Here is a 19,250-nt window from a genome sequence, read left to right as displayed (position 1 = left end):
CGCGTACGTTAGAGTATAACGCCGTGTCGATAATTAGCAACGAAGCACGCCAGAACCGTTAGAAAGATTTAGTTTTTATAGAAGTGATGGCTTTACAAACAACTGTTTTGCGTCGTATTTAACAAACAGATTGCCAAAATTTGTAGTGAATAATTCAGACAATGTTGAAGAAATTTTAGTGAGTGGGGAGAAATCACGATGGGAATCCCAGAGTATTCATCTATGGTCCCCATCTATATGAATGACCTTCCACATGAAATTCATATAGCAGGATTGGTACTTTTGACAGACGATGCTAGTTTTATAATAAATCCCATCAGAGAGAAAGCAACAGAAGAAATTGTTAATGGTGTTTTTCAAAGACCCGTTAAGTAGTTGTCTGAAAATGTAGTCTCCCTTTAGTTTTCAGAAATCACAATAAATTAAATTCTGTACAATAGATAGTCATACGAACAGCTGATGTAGCACATGAACAGCAGTCAGTAACCAGGGAAGAGTGCTCGAAAATTTGGGCTTTACATGTTGACGAAACATTGAACTGGAAGAGACATGTTACTGAGATGATCAAGTATTTAAGCTCAGCAACTATTGATCTTCGAATAATTGCTAGTACTGGAAAGAATCAAATCAACCTCTTAACACACTCTGCAAATTTCCTCTCAGTTACGTCTTACGAGATAATTTTCTGAAGTATACAATCAGTTGCGGGAAAAGTATTTATTGGACAAAGGCGATCAGTAGCTATAAAATGTTAACTCAGTTGTCCACCAACATAAAATGTCTGACAGGTATCAAAGTAAATTTTTGATCTAACCTAAAAGCGTTTCTTCTGGATAGCCCTTTCTACTCCATAGGCGAATTTTTGTTTAAAAATTGAAGCGTGCAAAGAAAAAATCTAGTTTTATGGGTGGTGGTACGAGTATGGCTGAAAAATAGTTTCATTAATCAGTAATCTAATCATTTTAAAGCAAACTATTTAAACATTTACTGTAAAATTATTCGTTCTACATGATTTTCATAAAAAAACTTTGTTTCAACCATCTACAGAGTATGTAAATAACTAAGTAACAAAGTAATTCAATTTAAAAACGAAAACGATGGGTATCACCCATGACGTTATTGTAGGAACAATCTCGATGCGACTGAGAAAAAGCCTAAATTCAGTTAATAGGTGGAGCCGCAGCTGAATGTGCAATCTGGATTGAGGTGTCATTTGATATTTTTCACAACGGCAGTGTCTTACCACGAGAGGATGCTACGACTGCCAACAATAACTTTGGATTCGGCTGTAGTCTCGCACAGACAAGTGAAAGAACCGTCCCGGATTATCAGTACTGCTCACTGTAGTGAGCGTTCAGCACGAGTCTGACGGCGCATCGTAGGAACAAAAAAAACAGCAAAACAAGACAATGACATCACATTGATCAGTAATCAAACTCTGTTGAAGCATAGTTCCAGTGTGGCAAATCAGAAGGCGGAAACTTTCGCAACGTACAGACTTCGCAAAGTCAAAACACGAGTGAAGAAGGTGGTGTGTGAAGTCTGTCACCCAGTTGGGACATACCGAACGCTGTAGCTGTGTTACTTCGTAACAAACTAATACTAAACTGTCTTTGTGAGTCTACTGAGGCGGAGCTGCAGTGCCACGCGTTGAACGTAAGGAAAGAATATCGTTTGAAATGATCAGCTGTTTCATAATAAGCGAAAATTTCTTCATATATAGAGATCTCGGACACATTCGAATCCCTAAGCTACAGTACTGTTTGTTAATAATAGTTTGTAGTGTATAACTTCCCTTCTCTCCGGTCAGTGAGCACTATCGATAATCCGGGAGAGTTCTTTCAACCATCTGTGGCTGTCTACGGCCGAATCCAAAGTTCTAGGCAACAATCGCGGTTTCCAATCTTGGTAAGGCATTATCGCTGCGAAAAGTGTCAAATAACATCACCATCCACATAGCACATTCAACTGTGGGTCTACCTATAAACCTACTTTAGACTTTTCGTCAGTTGCATCGAGATTGTCCCTACAATAACGCCGTGGGTGATTCTCATTCTTTTCGTGTTTAAATTGAATTAGTTGCTTATTTTGCTAGTTACATATTTCTCGGATGATTGAAACGATGTTTTTTTATGAAAATGGTGTAGAACGAGTAATTTTACAGGATATGTATTACCCGGTACACGGGTAAAACGACTGTCAACATTCCTCTGTGCAACTTGATTTTCCAAGAATTTAAAGTTTTTAATCACTACCAACGCGTACCTAATCCTAAGGCGTTAATTTCTGCACAGTCGTCTGTTACACACATAACATAATGTCAAAATACAAGTAATGACGTCAAGTTACAAGACACCAAACACATAAATGTGTATCAGTTCATGAAAAACAAACGGTGAACGGATGAGGCGTTGTTTTGACACCTCATTGCAGTGCCCCCTGTGCAAAACTGATAGAGACGTAATGTACTTTCAGGTTTGCTTCATGTTGAGGAATAGCACTTGACTTCGTCTCTTATGTACGAGGTGGAGATACTCAACATTTGTGTTAACTTCTGTGCTCCACATTCGAGGATAATTAGTGACGATCACTGGGACAAATGTTTAATTAATAACGTTCCCACGTCCTGTTTCCATGGCTCGTATACGGGAGGAAGGACTGTCATTCTTCTACATAAGCCCGGATTCGGATAAGTCTTCCGCGGCAGTCATTAAGATACCGATGTACTTACTGGCTCGTCTTGAAATTTATGCTCTGTGGATTTTAAGACAGGAAGGTTCTACGTAAAGCACGTCTTTCCTGTAGTAATCGAGACGGCAAATCGCTTAGCCCCTCCATGATGCTCGTGCCAACTATTTTACAAGAATTCGCTTCTGTCTACTGGATTAAAAATAAATAATGAACAACCTCAGTCTCCTATTCAGGTAATCTTCTACTGTTTCAAGTTTTCAATTTTGATTCGCCACAAGCGAATCGCCATACACACACAAAATCCTAATTTGTTGTCACGAAGACACTACCACGAGAAGAAAGACCACAGGGTATCTAGTTACCGAGATACAAACCGACATAATCATATACTGCATATCCCTAGAGCAAGTTCAGTACGAAAGAAAAAAGGTCTGATCGAAATAGAGACAGCTGTCGTTTTCAGTATCAGTGTCAGTGTGATCGCTGCGCTGTTCTAGAAGATGCCCAGCTACTGCGCTGGTCTGTATATCTTCCCCTTCCGCGACATACGTCGCGCGGTACATACGAAGCACGCGACCAGAGCTAAGCACCTCCTTCCTGATAAGAGCGGTCAATATAAGGGCGCCGTCCTCAGCTGGCGGACACAGTTCCAACGCACCGCGCGCTCTCTATCACCTGATAGATAGACTACCTCATACTATCGTTGAGGCGCCTCGTTAAAAATGAAGCACACGAAACCCGAACCATCGGAAAAGAAGATCATTCACTGGCAACAAGTGGCCGCTGCCACTATTGGTAAGTGGACTTCCGAGTCGTAAAAGCTTGCTCTATGCTCCCCCTCTCTTCATATCGTCATATTCTTATATCATTAGCATAATATCTCATGTGACGTCACTACCTCGAAACGCATTTACTGCCGATATAGAAATTTGGTCCTTTACGGAACGTCGTACGAAATTTATCATTCTAGAGTCGTTTTGCACCTTACTGACCACCGGTGACATAGCAGTTATTACCGGCTCGATAATGGTACCGAGCGTTCCCATGACAACACACGACACACAACAGCAGATATGACTGCTGGCTCCCGTCAGTGACGTGGTGCATCGATATCAATAGTAGAGTATCTCGTGGGAAGTTCTCACGACAAAAGCAATCATTTCTTCCTCTGCATATATTATTATCAGTATAAAAAAGTAATGAGGCTAGTTAGTCTAATAAACACATGTTGACCAGTAGCTGGATTTGCGGTAGCGTTCTCGCTTCCCACGCCCGGGTTCCCGGATTTGATTCCAGGCGGAGTCAGGGATTTTCTCTGCCTCGTGATGAGTGGGTGTTGTGTGATGTCCTTAGGTTAGTTAGGTTTAAGTAGTTCTAAGTTCTAGGGGACTGATGACCACAGATGTTAATTACCCTAGTGCTCAGAGCCATTTGAACCAAGCCAGTAGCAGGATTGATCGAAATCAGTTAGTAGGGCACTCATGTTAATGGTAATTACAAAGTATTACTAGAAAGAGAAAACGACAAGAACTAATTATACAATGCAAAGGGGAAGAGATGGTCTGTCAAGAGCAAGTGTTTTGTAATCAGTGTCATACATTCCCTCATCGGTACCAACTGACATTGTTATTTCAGCACCATGGTCTCAATTTATGCAGCTACCTCTAGCTTAGATTCAAACTAGCCTGTAGCCGATTAACACCTTCCTGATAACAAGTGTAATTAGTGATGTCATAATTTGGCGATCTGCTGTTCTTTATTCTTTACCCTTTGTAATCTGTTTAAGATTTTTCCTGATTCAGTTGTTGTTGAGTTTTGTTCTTAACCATTTACACTGCAGTAAATGATCCTCTATTCTTTGAATAACGTGCATGTGCTAAGCGAATCATTCCTTGGGAACTCATACTAAAGGTCACCCTGCTTAAATATTTTAAAAATTTTGTTGTAAATTTGTCCATTTACTTAAGTCTCTCCCACTGCATACGTTTAATACAAATAAAATTATGTTCTAAAAGGTTTAACTGTATTGTGCAATATTTCATCTTTTATTTAGTAGCAGTTGTACATAAAACTGGAGTATAATTTCAAAAAAGTTACTAAATTACTAGCCCATTCTAGCCGGTCAAGATTTTGTTCCAAAAGTCCATTATTTTTCTCTCCGTCTTGGAACATCAATACCTGCGGAGTTCAAAACAATATTTTATAGACTGGTATTTTGCGTAGACAAATGAATTCAGATTAAAGTGTTTCGTTGTGAATTTGAGTAAATAAATAGTCAATATATTAGCTACATTTTAGAGAGTGGAAAGATTGCATGTGAATGTATACTTTTTAATAATAAATAACGGCTCACTTTGTAATGAAACAGAAGACCTAGCACGTACGCCATCCTCGAAATGTTTTTTGTTGCCCTTAACAAATAAAATTTACACAAGATCATTTTTTATTTAATCAACTTCAAATATTTACTTAACGTTTGTCTTAACTGCGACTGATGACCATAGATGTTAAGTCCCATAGTGCTCTTAACTGTAATCATTTTATATAAAGAACTTAAATTAAACGAACATTTTCTTGTATGAGTACTCGTACATTTATTCAGTGACTGCTAATGATTGCTAAAAATTGTACTTGGTTTCACAGTAGTTTTCTTCGAGTAAGAGAATCGGTTAATGTACGTTAAAAAGGCAAGAAAGGTGAAAGAAGTGCGTTGGAAATTTCGAAGGAGCGTCATCATTATTGCATTCCTCGATACGCATCTTACACATAGTAACCATGTTTAGAACATCTTTAATTACAAACGGAAATTGCATTTTCCAGCCAAATTTGACCGGAGTATGTTTATATTGTCATTGTTTGTTAATATTTGAATCCTTTGCAAGATATTTCGATCTATAAATAATAGGTACTACGAGCAGCTAACTCTTGTGCGTACTCTAAGGTTATTGAAGAGAAAACCGGAGCATCAGTACTGTTTCCCCCGGTGTCTGTAGAACCAGGTTTTACCGTCGATATCTCATATTAGATAGACGCAAGATTACTGCGTTACTTTTCAGATTCATTTGACTTATTTGCTGCAGATTACTTCCAACCGAGACAAGAAGTCTTATTTATTTTCTCAAGTAATTCAGTTCTTCCTAAAGGGCGTATACGGAAGTATCACACACTTGTACATACCTGTTCCAACTCAGTTTCTACTGGACCTCATGTGAGGACTGAATCACATTGCCGTATAAGTATAGTAAATTTTCTTCGCGACTGCCGCTAAACAGATAGTATTTCCAGGAATTTTTTCATGAAAATATTTGCGAAGCTGAGGACATAAAATTTCTTCTTTTTGTTTGAGGCACCACTTCGTCTACCTGATATGCGATTTTCATATGATGTTAAACATGGTAACTTCCATGTTAAACGATTCTTACTTCGCTTCTTAGTGGAATAACATGATTACGAATGAAAAACACAATATTGTCTATGCTCTACAGAATCGTATGGAACATACACATATATTGTTTTTCATTTATAATGCCAATTTCCACTGACTGTTGTGAAGAATATTTTATTTATTGCGACAGCAATTTCGAACATTCGTCGTTATGAAGAAACTTAAAGCATTCCATGCGTCCGTTATACACGGATGTTCGACACAAAAGGCATACATTAAATCGTGGATGAGTAATCCTTACGTGTCAGATAGCCAAGTGTTCATAGTACTGCAGTGTGCGATTTGCGAGGGGGGGGGGGGGGGCGGCATCAGACCATCCACTCCTCTGGTTTTAGTATATGCATCCCAACCTCGGATGTTTATTTCCCATGCACTGGAGTAAAACTTTACATATAATTTAAATTTGTGGAACCGAACACTGAAAGTTTACTATTAATACTGTTAATATGTTTGCTTATTAATTTTGAAAAAAGTGTTATGTAGTAGTTAAGCATTTCAAAACATTTAGAACTAAATGACAAGACGACGCACGCCACATTTCCGTTGCATGCCACCATGTTGCAAGACGTCGCCCCAGGATAAACGAGGCTTTAGAGCCAGGTCTGTCTTGTATGGTGGATGTGATGTGCTGCGTACGAAACTAAAACCTGCAATCAGATCCAAACGTCGTGGAAAACTATGAAGAGGTGTTATCCTGCAGCAAGATAACGCTCGCCCACATTCTGCCAAACGGACAGCCGACGCAATAAAGGAGTTGAGATTCGAGGTGCTGGAACATTCATCATGCAGTCCAGACCTGGCTCCAAGCGATTTTCACGTGTTTGGACCCTTAACGGAAGCACTACAGGGAAGAAGATTTGAAAGTGATGAAGACGTCATTGCTGCGGTGCAAAATTAGTTACAGATGCAACCGATAAACGTATTTTCTGATGAAATAAAAAAACTCGTAAAACGTTGGGGAAACTGCATTGAAGTTCAGGGAGGTTACGTAGAAAAATAACGCATGTTTCAGTTTTCTATCATCAGAATAAGTAGTTTTTCACAAATGTGCCTCACTTTTTGAATTCCCCTCGTATACCTGTATGTATATGATTTTGTAAATAAGCTTTACCTATAATGTACTTATAAAGATATAACAAGGGATGGCTTTTCTGATAGTGCATTTCTGATAGTGCATACGCGTGAATAGTGAGTTCCGGCATTGACATCTATTTATAAATAACTGTTTAATCATGGGTAACGCCACGGTCCAAGCTAGTAACATATATAATTATACTAACCCCCTGAGACATTTCCCCCGCCCCCCCCCCCCCAGACTGGTAAAAGCGCACTGCTGTAACCATATCTGCAGATCTAGATTTTAAACTTCTTTATGCCAAATCGACGACAGCAAAAAGTTACGTTTTCATCGCTTGGCACCGGCGCCCGTCGTTAAACCGCCATGTGAATTCGATCCGAGGACGGTTCGCATTCCCGTGTACCGGAAGCGGACAGTAGTTACCTCCTTTAACGATCTGCACCTAATGTAGATACTGGATGTTAAGATTATCCCTAGTCTCATTTCTGCTAATCTTGTGTAGTGCGAGTTCCGGAAGCAGACTGTAGTTAGCACCTTTAACGATCTATGCCTGACCTATCTACTGGATGATAAGTTTATCCCTAGTCAACTTCCTGCTACTCTTGTGTAGTGCGAGTTCCGGAATCAGGCAGTAGTTACCACCTTTAACGATCTATGCCTGACCTATCTGCTGGATGATAAGTTTATCCCTAGTCAAATTCCTTCTACTCTTGTGTAGTGCGAGTTCCGGAATCAGGCAGTAGTTACCACCTTTAACGATCTCTGCCTAACCTATCTACTGGCTGTTAACTTAATCCCTAGTCTCATTTCTGCTACTCTTGTGTAGTGCGAGTTCTGGAATCAGGCAGTAGTTAGCACCTTTAACGATCTGTGCCTGACCTATCTGCTGGATGATAAGTTTATGCCTAGTCAAATTCCTGCTACTCTTGTGTAGGGCGAGTTCCGGAATCAGGCAGTAGTTACCACCTTTAACGATCTGTGCCTAACCTATCTACTGGCTGTTAACTTAATCCCTAGTCTCATTTCTGCTACTCTTGTGTAGTGCGAGTTCTGGAATCAGGCAGTAGTTACCACCTTTAACGATCTCTGCCTAACCTATCTACTGGCTGTTAACTTAATCCCTAGTCTCATTTCTGCTACTCTTGTGTAGTGCGAGTTCTGGAATCAGGCAGTAGTTAGCACCTTTAACGATCTGTGCCTGACCTATCTGCTGGATGATAAGTTTATGCCTAGTCAAATTCCTGCTACTCTTGTGTAGGGCGAGTTCCGGAATCAGGCAGTAGTTACCACCTTTAACGATCTCTGCCTAACCTATCTACTGGCTGTTAACTTAATCCCTAGTCTCATTTCTGCTACTCTTGTGTAGTGCGAGTTCTGGAATCAGGCAGTAGTTAGCACCTTTAACGATCTGTGCCTGACCTATCTGCTGGATGATAAGTTTATGCCTAGTCAAATTCCTGCTACTCTTGTGTAGGGCGAGTTCCGGAATCAGGCAGTAGTTACCACCTTTAACGATCTGTGCCTAACCTATCTACTGGCTGTTAACTTAATCCCTAGTCTCATTTCTGCTACTCTTGTGTAGTGCGAGTTCCGGAATCAGGCAGTAGTTACCACCTTTAACGATCTGTGCCTAACCTGTCTACTGGCTGTTAACTTAATCCCTAGTCTCATTTCTGCTACTCTTGTGTAGTGCGAGTTCTGGAATCAGGCAGTAGTTACCACCTTTAACGATCTGTGCCTAACCTATCTACTGGATGATAAGTTTATCCCTAGTCAGATTCCTGCTACTCTTGTGTAGTGCGAGTTCCGGAATCAGGCAGTAGTTAGCACCTTTAACGATCTGTGCCTGACCTATCTACTGGATGATAAGTTTATCCCTAGTCTCATTCCTGCTACTGTTGGGTAGTACCGTCTCTCTTTGGCTTCCTCAAATGTCATCCGTCGATGTGGCGCCTCCAACCTTTGCGTTTGCTCGTCCTCACAGCCAACCTGAGCACGCTGTGCGTGGGCTGCGCCATGGGCTGGACGTCCCCCGTTCTGCCGGTGCTGCAGCTGCAGTACGCGGACGTGGACGGCGTGTGGTACTCCGGCGTGCCGCTCACCAAGACGGAGGGCGCCTGGATGGGTGCTCTACTGCCCGTCGGGGCGCTCATCGGCTCCATCCCTGCCGGCTTCATCACGCACCGCTATGGCCGCAAGCTGCCTCTGCTCGCCTTCGGCCTCCTTCTCTTCGCCGGCTGGGTCATGCTCATCTTCTACGAGTCGGTGAGTCCCTGACCAGCTCATCGCTAGGCAATATCGTTGCTCGTTCACTCAGAGCAGACATTTTTACGGAGTGACATGTACATCTACATCTACATGATTCACATTTAAGTACTTGGCAGAGGGTTCATCGAATCACAATCATAGTATCTCTCTACCATTCCACTCCCGAACACCTAAACCTTTCCGTTCGAGCTCTGATTTCTCTTATTTTAATGATAATTCCTACCTATGTAGGTTTGGCTCAACAAAATATTTTCGCATTCGTAAGAGAAAGTTTGTGAGTGAAATTTCCTAAATAGAACGCGCCGAAACGAAAAACGTCTTTGCTTTACTGACTTCCATCCCAACTCGCGTATCATATCTGCCACACTATCTCCCGTATTATGTGATAATACAAAACGAGTTGCCCTTTTTTGCACCCTCTCGATGTCCTCCGTCAATCCCACCTGGTAAGGGTCCCACACCGCGCAGCAATAGTTTAACAGAGGACGAACGAATGTAGTGTACGCTGTCTCTTTAGTGGACTTGTTGCATCTTCTAAGTGTCCTGCCTATGAAACGCAACCTTTGGCTCGCCTTCCCCACAATATTATCTATGTGGTCTTTCCAACTGAAGTTGTTACTAACTGTAACACCCAGGTACTTAGTTGAATTGACAGCCTTCAGAATTGTACTATTTATCGAGTAATCGAATTCCAACGGATTCTTTTGGAACTCATGTGGATCACCTCACACTTTTCGTTTTTAGCGTCAACTGCCACCTGCCACACCATACAGCAATCTTTTCTAAATCGCTTTGCAACTGATACTGGTCTTCGGATGACCTTACTAGACGGTAAATTACAGCATCATCTGCGAAGAACCTAACAGAACTGCTCAGATTGTCACCCATGTCATTTATATAGATCAGGAACAGCAGAGGTCCCAGGACGCTTCCCTGGTGAACACCTGATATTACTTCAGTTTTACTCGATGATTTGCCGCCTATTACTACGAACTGCGACCTACGAGTAGCGTACTACGCGTGTCGCCATCATGAATGATGTAGTTTTTATACGCTGTTGCCTACGTTCGCCTTTGTTTTCTGCAAGGCATCATCAGTCGCCTGGAATATGTACATATGTTTGCTATTTAATTTACATTTTTGTCACTGTTCCTATAGATTAGATGCTGAAGATTAGATGGGTAGATCACATAACTAATGATGAAGTATTGAATAGAATTGGGGAGAAGAGGAGTTTGTGGTACAACTTGACAAAAATAAGGGACCGGTTAGTATAACATGTTCTGAGGCATCAAGGGATCACAAATTTAGCATTGGAGGGCAGCGTGGAGTGTAAAAATCGTAGAGGGAGACCAAGATATGAATACACATCTCCACACATTTCTTTATAGGTAACAGCAATGGTGCTAAATTGTTCCTGCTATGAATGCAAATATCTATTTAAAACATTTGTGGATGAAAATCCTACGTCAAAGCTGGAAATTTTCTTTACTGATTGTCGTTTTTGGCTCACTATCGAGCCGTCTTCAGTTCAATCTCAATTGTTATTCCGTTTGCGACACTCATTAGAAATCGTCGTATATTTTAGACCTCGTTAAAATCCTAAGTAAAAATCTGATCTCGGTGTATAAACTGACAACGTTAATCACTAATCAAATGTTGTTACAGTTCCCATTTAACGCACATATGTACAAATGGATACAACTACTACTGCTGTCGATCGTTCGTAAATATGTCTGGTAAATTGGGTACTGTAACATTTGATTAGTGACTGACGTTGTCAAATTATATAACAAAGATTTTCAGACTGCGATTTTTTTTAAATTAGAGAGACTTGCCTGTAAAAAATACAACGATTTGGAATGAGTGTCACACATTGAACAATATGTTAAATGGACAGGAAGGTGCTTCAGTAATGAGCCGAAACCGGTGATCAGTACAGAAAATTTGAAATATTGACCTATGATTTTTATCCACAAATGTTTTACATCAACAGGGAGCATATCTCTCCCCACTGATAATATCAACAAATAACATAAATGTGGATTCGTCATATGGCGAAGAACTAGTTTACACAACTGCGTAAAGATAACCACAGACTGTAATAGGTGCTTTTTCTATTGGTAGCCGGCTGGAGTGGCCGAGCGGTTCTAGGCACTACAGTCAGGAAACGCGAGACCGCTACGGTCGCAGGTTCGAATTCTGCCTCGGGCATGGATGTGTGTGATGTCCTTAGGTTAGTTAGGTTTAAGTAGTAGTAAGTTCTAGGGGACTGATGACCACGGGAGTTAAGTCCCATAGTGCTCAGAGCCATTTAAACCAACAGTTCAAACCTGCATCCGGCAACCCAGATTTAGGTTTTCCATGATTTCCCTAAATCGTTTAAAGCCAAAGGCTGCAATAGTTCCTTTGATAGAGTACGAATATTTTCCTTCGCTGTTCTTCTGTAGTCCGAGGCCGGCCGAAGCGGTTCTGGGCGCTACAGTCTGGAACCGCGCGACCCCTACAGTCGCAGGTTCGAATCCTCCCTCGGGTATGGATGTGTTTCATGTCCTTAGGTTAGTTAGGTTTAAGCTGTTCTAATGATGACCTCAGAAGTCCCATAATGCTCAGAGCCATTTGAACCATTTGAACCTAATCCGAGCCTGTGCTCCGTCTCTAATGACCTCGTTGTCGACAGGAGATTAAACACTAATCTCCTCCTCCTCAATCAGTCTGACCACTATTATCGGAAGGTTCCAGTTGGTCACCAGGAGAATGCCGGAACTGGTGATCCCCTCCCAGTAATCCCAGTTGGGACTCCTTCAGGCCCAGTCCCAGCTTCCAGCGATATTTGGCTGAAAGGGACAGAGCCTCAACAGTCAGCCCTATTCTCAAGAGTTGGGAATATGTGATAGTGAAAGGAGTACTGTATGTTGTCCTCAGCTGATCCTGCTGATGGTGGGGCGCTTCATCTGTGGGCTGGCCGCGGCTGGTGTGACGACGATAGCGCCGCTGTACGCCGAGGAGGTGGCGGCGGCCGAGATCCGCGGCGCACTGGGCACGCTGCTGGACCTCATGCTGGCCGCCGGCCTGCTGGTGGTGTACGGCGTGGGCATCGTGCTGCCGGTGCGCTGGCTAACCGTCACCATGGCCGTGCTGCCGCTCGGCTTCTGCGCCGCCTTCATGCTGATGCCCGAGTCGCCCGAGTACCTGCACAACCGAAAGCGGCACGAGAAGGCGGTGCGAGCCGAGGCGTGGCTGCACCTGGAGCACAGCCCGCCCGCGCTGGCCTCCGTGCTGCTGGACAGCGCCGCCATCAAGCAGAAGGAGGGTCTACAGCTGCAGAAGTTGGACGACGAGCGCCTCAGGCAGCTGCACGCCCAACGTGACCAGCCGAGGCCCGAGCCTGAGGTTCCGACCAAGCAGAAGCCGCCCACACTGCGTGCGTGCTTCATCGTCTTCCCGCTCATGGCCTTCCAGCAGCTCAGTGGCGTCGACGCAATCCTCTTCTATACGGTTGACATATTCGCTGTAAGTATCGTCATTCACTTCCTTCTGCAGTGATTTACTTTGTCCTTCAAACGGTTTCGCTTTATGTACCGGCATTGACAGTAATGGGCAGCGACGACCCTGTTGTGAGATGAGGGGGGGGGGGGGGGGGGGGAGGCGGGCGGTTCAGGAGTAGACTTATAGGAACAGCTGGTGCAACACCTTCTCTCCAGAAGTGTGGAACCTGTAATGGGTCCCGCATCCGGCCATCCTGATTTAGGTTTTACGTGATTTCCCTAAATCGCTCCAGGTAAATGCCGGGATGGTTCCTTTGAAAGGGCACGGCCGACTTCCTTCCCTATCCTTCCCTAATCCGATGAGACCGATAACCTCGCTGTCTGGTCTCCTCCCCGAAAGAATCCAATCCAAATCAATGTATATCGGGTCCAATCTCACTCAGATCGGAATTAGTTGACTTCTGGAGATTCGTGTCCACATTAAGTCAGCATTGCTATCGGTGAGCTATTGCTCCTCATGCAGTCTTGTATTTTGTTGAACTGGCTTTTTATGTTGCTTGCCAGCACGGAAGTGGCTTGCTGTGAAGGCGGTATCATCCACGGGGCAAACTCTGGCTCCCAGCTTCTGGATGGCTGCACCTGGCGATGGTGTTCCAAGTGGGTTAGTGACTAGAAGGGTCGGAGTTCAGAAATACCTCTGGCTGCTGACCACGTAATACTACCTACACATGGCGCTGGCTGTGATGACGAAACGCTGTGGTGGCAGACTGTTGAAGTCAGCGTCGTTTCAGCTACAGTGGTTTGTGGTGCCCGGACCAGTAGACTTTTTTGCCTGAAAAATAAAGAGCCAGCGGGCGAATATCTTCTCTATTTACCTCTCCGAGTCACCAAGAACACCCTTAGGCAGTTTCCCAAAGTTGTACCGATCCTTTCGCAGTGTGTTCTCTAAATGGGTGGAGACACAGTGCACAGACACGCCCAAAGAGTATTTGCTTTCCACTAAATATTTTAACTCGCTGTAAGTAATTATACACGGTCTATCATAATTAATAGCATATATACATGGGGTGGTATTAAACGATAATAGCTGTGGGTCTCAAAAGAATAAGTTTGTGAATGTATGGTTACGAGCCGCCACTGATTTCCGCATGAAATATTGTCATAGTGAAAGTCTGTTTGTTCAAGTGTAAATTTTCGATCAAGTACCCATTTATTCGCCGGCCAGAGTGGCCGAGCGGTTCTAGACGCTACAGTCGGAAACCGAGAGGCCGCTACAGTCGCAGGTTCGAATCCTGCCTAGGACATGGATGTATGTGATATCCTTAGGTTGGTTAGGTTTAAGTAGTTCTAAGTTCTAGGGGACAGATGACCTCAGAAGTTAAGTCCCATAGTGCTCAGAGCCATTTGAACCAATCCATTTATTACACTTTACGACTAGTGATGGGTGCCCTCTGCTTGATGATGCCAATACAGCAGTTAAGTGAGAAGTATCGGCTCCCATGTCTGGCAAGCTGATGACATTTTGGAGGCTGTTATGCTGACTCTACACCCACCAAATCACATCTGAAAGACGCAAATGGCAGAGAGTGATATAATGGCCAGTAGACGTCGAATGGTCCATGTGGGATGGGGTGCATAGCTGGTAGAACATTTCACAATAAGAAGAATCAGTTCCTCGACACTAATACAGCTCCTTTTCCCTTCAGGAGGCGGGCACCTCAATCTCGCCGCAGATATCCACAGTTATTACCGGCGCCGTCCAGTTGGTGGGCACCGGCGCCTCTGCTCTCCTTGTGGAGAACTTCGGGCGCCGCCCGCTGCTGATCGCCTCCGGGGTGCTCATGTCCGTGTCGCACCTGCTGCTGGCGGTGCACCAGAGCTGGCTCTGGTTGCACGAAGCAGCGGGCTGGCTGCCACTTGTCACCATCAACGTCTTCCTCATCGGCTTCGCCGTCGGCCTGGGTCCGCTACCCTGGCTGTTGATCGCCGAGCTGCTACCCTCCGTCTCCAAGAAGTGGGCGGCGGGCGTCGCCGTTTGTATCAGCTGGATAGCGTGCAGCATCATGACCGGACTCTTCGACGGCTTCATTGAGGAGTACGGCACGACGCCGGCGTACTCGCTCCTGGGCGGCATCTGCATCATCTACACGGTCTTCTCCGCGGCGCTCGTGCCCGAGACTCGCGGCCTCCAGTCGCAGGAGATCCAGCAGAAGCTGACGGACGCGGGAACGCCCATCTGCTTCACCTGCTGCACTTCTGAGGACTCCGGTGATGTCATCTAGCGGTTCACCGCCCGCGATCCGGTCGTGGACCCCAGCCTGCAACCAGAACCTGACTGAAACGGGTCTAAAGTCACGCAGCCGGAAGCGGTTTAGAGGGGCATGAACATACCCCACAGAATGAGTTAAGCTGTCACTGATGGCTACAAGCGCACTGCTGACATTCGTCCACATCTGCGAGTTTGAGTGGTATAGAGAGACGTCATCGACGCTGATTCCTTTCACAGGGAGGAAAATTATTTCAGCCTCTGTGACGAGACACATTTCGAGACAAGCAGGGGCGCTGGTCTATTGTAAAAGAGAATCTTACCCTGCACTTTTCCAAATAAGCTGTCTGCCATGTAAAACTACGGATGTACGAAGGTTCTGGAAGATTTTATGCTCTGAACATACTAAGTAAAGCTCACTCAACAAAAGATACTACGAATATGTTGATGAATTAAAAGTGTGAAACCGGCAGCAGACTCAGTGACTAAAGTTGTATCCGACACTGTAACTTACATCAGCGAACCAAGAGAAACTCCCATCTGATAGTATCACCACGAGATAAATGCCACTAATTCGCTCTTGATCAACCTGTATTAGTCTTCTATACACATTTCATTGCAGATTTATGAGAATGTTGCGACATACATTATTTTGTGCAGGCTCCCAGTTGGGAGGTCATGCCTTAGTCCAGTGCTTCGTTCTTGTTGTTACTATTTTTATTGTGTGCATTTACAATGAAGACTGGTTTGATGCAGCTTTCCACGCTAGCCTGTCCTTTGCATCCTCTTCATCTCCTAGCATTTGAACCTGCTTACTATAGTCAAGCGTTGGAGCCCAGTACAATTTCACAATTTCACCCTCTACACTTCCGCCGATTACCAAATATTTCTTCGTATTGCAGAATGAGTACTATCAATTTTTAATCAATTGCTGCCATAAATATTTTGTTTCTTCCATTTGATTTAATACCTCCTCACTGGGTATTAACTCAACCTAACTTATCATTCTTTTGTCGCACCACGTTTCAAAACCTGTTATTCTCTTCACTGTCTGAACAGTTTAATATTCCATTTCACTTCGCTACAGGACTACAGTCTCAAGACATACCTTCCTCATTCATTTACATTATTCCAGTTATTATTTATGGTGGATGCTGGGACTATTCCTTCAACAGGGCCAATGTTGATTTCCTGTACTCTGGTTGTCCAAGTGACCTAGTGTTAGGGTGTATGCCCGAAAGAAATGCTCTGGCTTCTCTAGGAAGAACATGGATCTGAAAACTGGGCTGCTTGATCGCTAGTAAGGCACAGTTTTGAAGTAATAAGCGACTACACAGTGACACTGCTGCCGCATAAGCTACACGATCCCCTTGCATCAGTTTACAGTATCACGACACATTTAAGCAAACACGCAGGACTGGAATCTCATTCTGTTGTAGCTCACTTTCACTGAAATGATATTATATGACGTCAATCATAAGGTTAATTAATTATATACTGCGATAGTGTTAATAGAATAAATATATAAATAAAAATTTATGTATATATATAAACTGTTTTGTACTTTGTATGAAAATCAGTATTATTATTCGAAACATATTTGTTTGCAATAAATTGCTGTGACCAAAATTATACTTTACTTCTTTTTATTCGTATTCCTGCTTTGTCCAGATTACTTGCACTGCAGTAATGTCTTACAGAACCTAAGATAACGTTTGGCTAAACAACCAAGAACTCTCCTTTCTCCTCCCGTCTGATTTTAGGGAGAACAAACTGCGTTTCGCCAATAAAAAAGTTACGAACATATGTTTTCCATTCGCTATTGTCAAGGTTTTCACATATGGAAATACAACACAGAAATGAAAGAAAAGGGAGATTAATTTTTTACTGAAATTTAAATAATGATGGTATTGTAAAAAGGTAATAAAGATTTTCTAGAAGCTCTTTACGGTACAGTGTGAATGAGAGAAAGCGGCGTCTCAAACACGGAGAAACTAAATAACTTCATAGAAAGGTATCAGACATCAGCGTAATTACTAAAATTTCACATTGCCGGTAAAGTGAATCGATTGACTCGCTACAACGAACGGAATAAGTCGCGGAAAGAAATAAGAAAAATCGCATGACTCCCTAACAATTTCCTTCCTCCTGAGACCACGTAGGTCAAAAAAATTAATAAACAAAGAAATAAATAAATAAAACAGCATCCAGGAACATTTGGAGAAATCTTGGTCTGTGCAACTATAATTGTGAATATTTGTAAAAGTTAGCGAATGATGTCAGCAGCCGTAGTAAGCACTTCGCTCTTGACTGAACGGAGACTAAACATCTGTGTGACCGCTGGAGCAAGAAAACGGTATGGAAGAGTGCGACATGTGTAGAGGTATACGGTTAGAGTTCTGACGTTCACTTACACGAGACAGATTCACAAAGGGCACAACACTCATTTATCTAAATGAGACGTTCCAGACACTATTCGAATTTTTATAAAAGTTCTTCTTGAAATACATCTATACATCTACATGTCTACTCTCCAATTCACATTTAAGTGCTTGGCAGAGAGTTCATCGAACCACAATCATACTATCTCTCTACTATTCCACTCCCGAACAGCGAGCGGGAAAAACGAACACCTAAACCTTTCTGTTCGAGCTCTGATTTCTCTTATTTTATTTTGATGATCATTCCTACTTATGTAGGTTGGGCTCAACAAAATATTTTAGCATTCGGAAGAGAAAGTTGGTGACTGAAATTTCGTAAAAAGGTCTCGCCGCGACGAAAAACGTCCATGCTGTAATGACTTCCATCCCAACTCGTGTATCATATCTGCCACACTCTCTCCTCTATAACGTGATAATACAAAACGAGCTGCCCTTTTTTGCACCCTTTCGATGTCCTCCGTCAATCCCACCTGATAAGGATCCCACACCGCGCAGCAATATTCTAACAGAGGACGAACGAGTGTAGTGTAAGCTGTCTCTTTAGTGGACTTGTTGCATCTTCTAAGTGTCCTGCCAATGAAACGCAACCTTTGGCTCTCCTTCCCGACAATATTATCTATGTGGTCCTTCCAACTGAAGTTGTTCGTAATTTTAACACCCAGGTACTTAGTTGAATTGACAGCCTTGAGAATTGTACTATTTATCGAGTAATCGAATTCCAACGGATTTCTTTTGGAATTCATGTGGATCATCTCACACTTTTCGTTATTTAGCGTCAACTGCCACCTGACACACCATACAGCAATCTTTTCTAAATCGCTTTGCAACTGATACTGGTCCTCGGTTGACCTTACTAGACGGTAAATTACAGCATCATCTGCGAACAGTCTAAGAGAACTGCTCAGATTGTCACCCAGGTCATTTATATAGATCAGGAACAGTGGAGGTCCCAGGACGCTTCCCTGGGGAACACCTGATATCACTTCAGTTTTACTCGATGATTTGCCGTCTATTACTACGAACTGCGACCTTCCTGACAGGAAATCACGAATCCAGTCGCACAACTGAGACGATACCCCATAGCTCCGCAGCTTGATTAGAAGTCGCTTGTGAGGAACGGTGTCAAAAGCTTTCCGGAAATCTAGAAATACGGAATCAACTTGAGATCCCCTGTCGATAGCGGCCATTACTTCGTGCGAATAAAGAGCTAGCTGCGTTGCACAAGAGCGATGTTTTCTGAAGCCATGCTGATTACGTGTCAATAGATCGTTCCCTTCGAGGTGATTCATAATGTTTGAATACAGTATATGCTCCAAAACCCTACTGCAAACCGACGTCAATGATATAGGTCTGTAGTTAAATGGATTACTCCTACTACCCTTCTTGAACACTGTGCAACCTGCGCAATTTTCCAATCTGTAGGTACAGATCTATCGGTGAGCGAGCGGTTGTATATGAGTGCTAAGTAGGGAGCTATAGTATCAGCGTAATCTGAAAGGAACCTAATCGGTATACAATCTGGACCTGAAGACTTGCCCGTATCAAGCGATTTGAGTTGCTTCGCAACACCTAA

General features: G+C 43.2%; 1 protein-coding gene across 1 annotated transcript; it reads left to right on the top strand.

The window, feature by feature from the left end:
• Positions 1-3,361: 3,361 nt before the first annotated feature.
• On the top strand, positions 3,362-16,850 carry LOC126267440 (facilitated trehalose transporter Tret1-2 homolog). The gene is made up of 4 exons (XM_049972740.1): positions 3,362-3,486; positions 9,199-9,479; positions 12,408-12,995; positions 14,677-16,850. The coding sequence occupies exons 1-4, from the start codon at positions 3,414-3,416 to the stop codon at positions 15,250-15,252; spliced, it is 1,518 nt and encodes a 505-aa protein (XP_049828697.1). The 5' UTR covers positions 3,362-3,413; the 3' UTR covers positions 15,253-16,850.
• Positions 16,851-19,250: the final 2,400 nt, after the last annotated feature.

The sequence above is a fragment of the Schistocerca gregaria genome, chromosome 1 (genome assembly GCF_023897955.1).
Source record: "Schistocerca gregaria isolate iqSchGreg1 chromosome 1, iqSchGreg1.2, whole genome shotgun sequence".
NCBI classification, from domain to species: Eukaryota; Metazoa; Arthropoda; class Insecta; order Orthoptera; family Acrididae; genus Schistocerca; species Schistocerca gregaria.
Note: the sequence above shows the minus strand (reverse complement) of the source record. Positions and strands in the feature narration are given on the sequence as shown.

Bases quoted from the DNA above. Each gene is read 5' to 3' on its own strand.
- LOC126267440 (XM_049972740.1), top strand. From the start codon at position 3,414: ATGAAGCACACGAAACCCGAACCATCGGAAAAGAAGATCATTCACTGG. The intron at 3,487-9,198 runs GTAAGTGGACTT...TCGTCCTCACAG, and splicing joins AGTGGCCGCTGCCACTATTG to CCAACCTGAGCACGCTGTGC. The intron at 12,996-14,676 runs GTAAGTATCGTC...TTTTCCCTTCAG, and splicing joins ATACGGTTGACATATTCGCT to GAGGCGGGCACCTCAATCTC.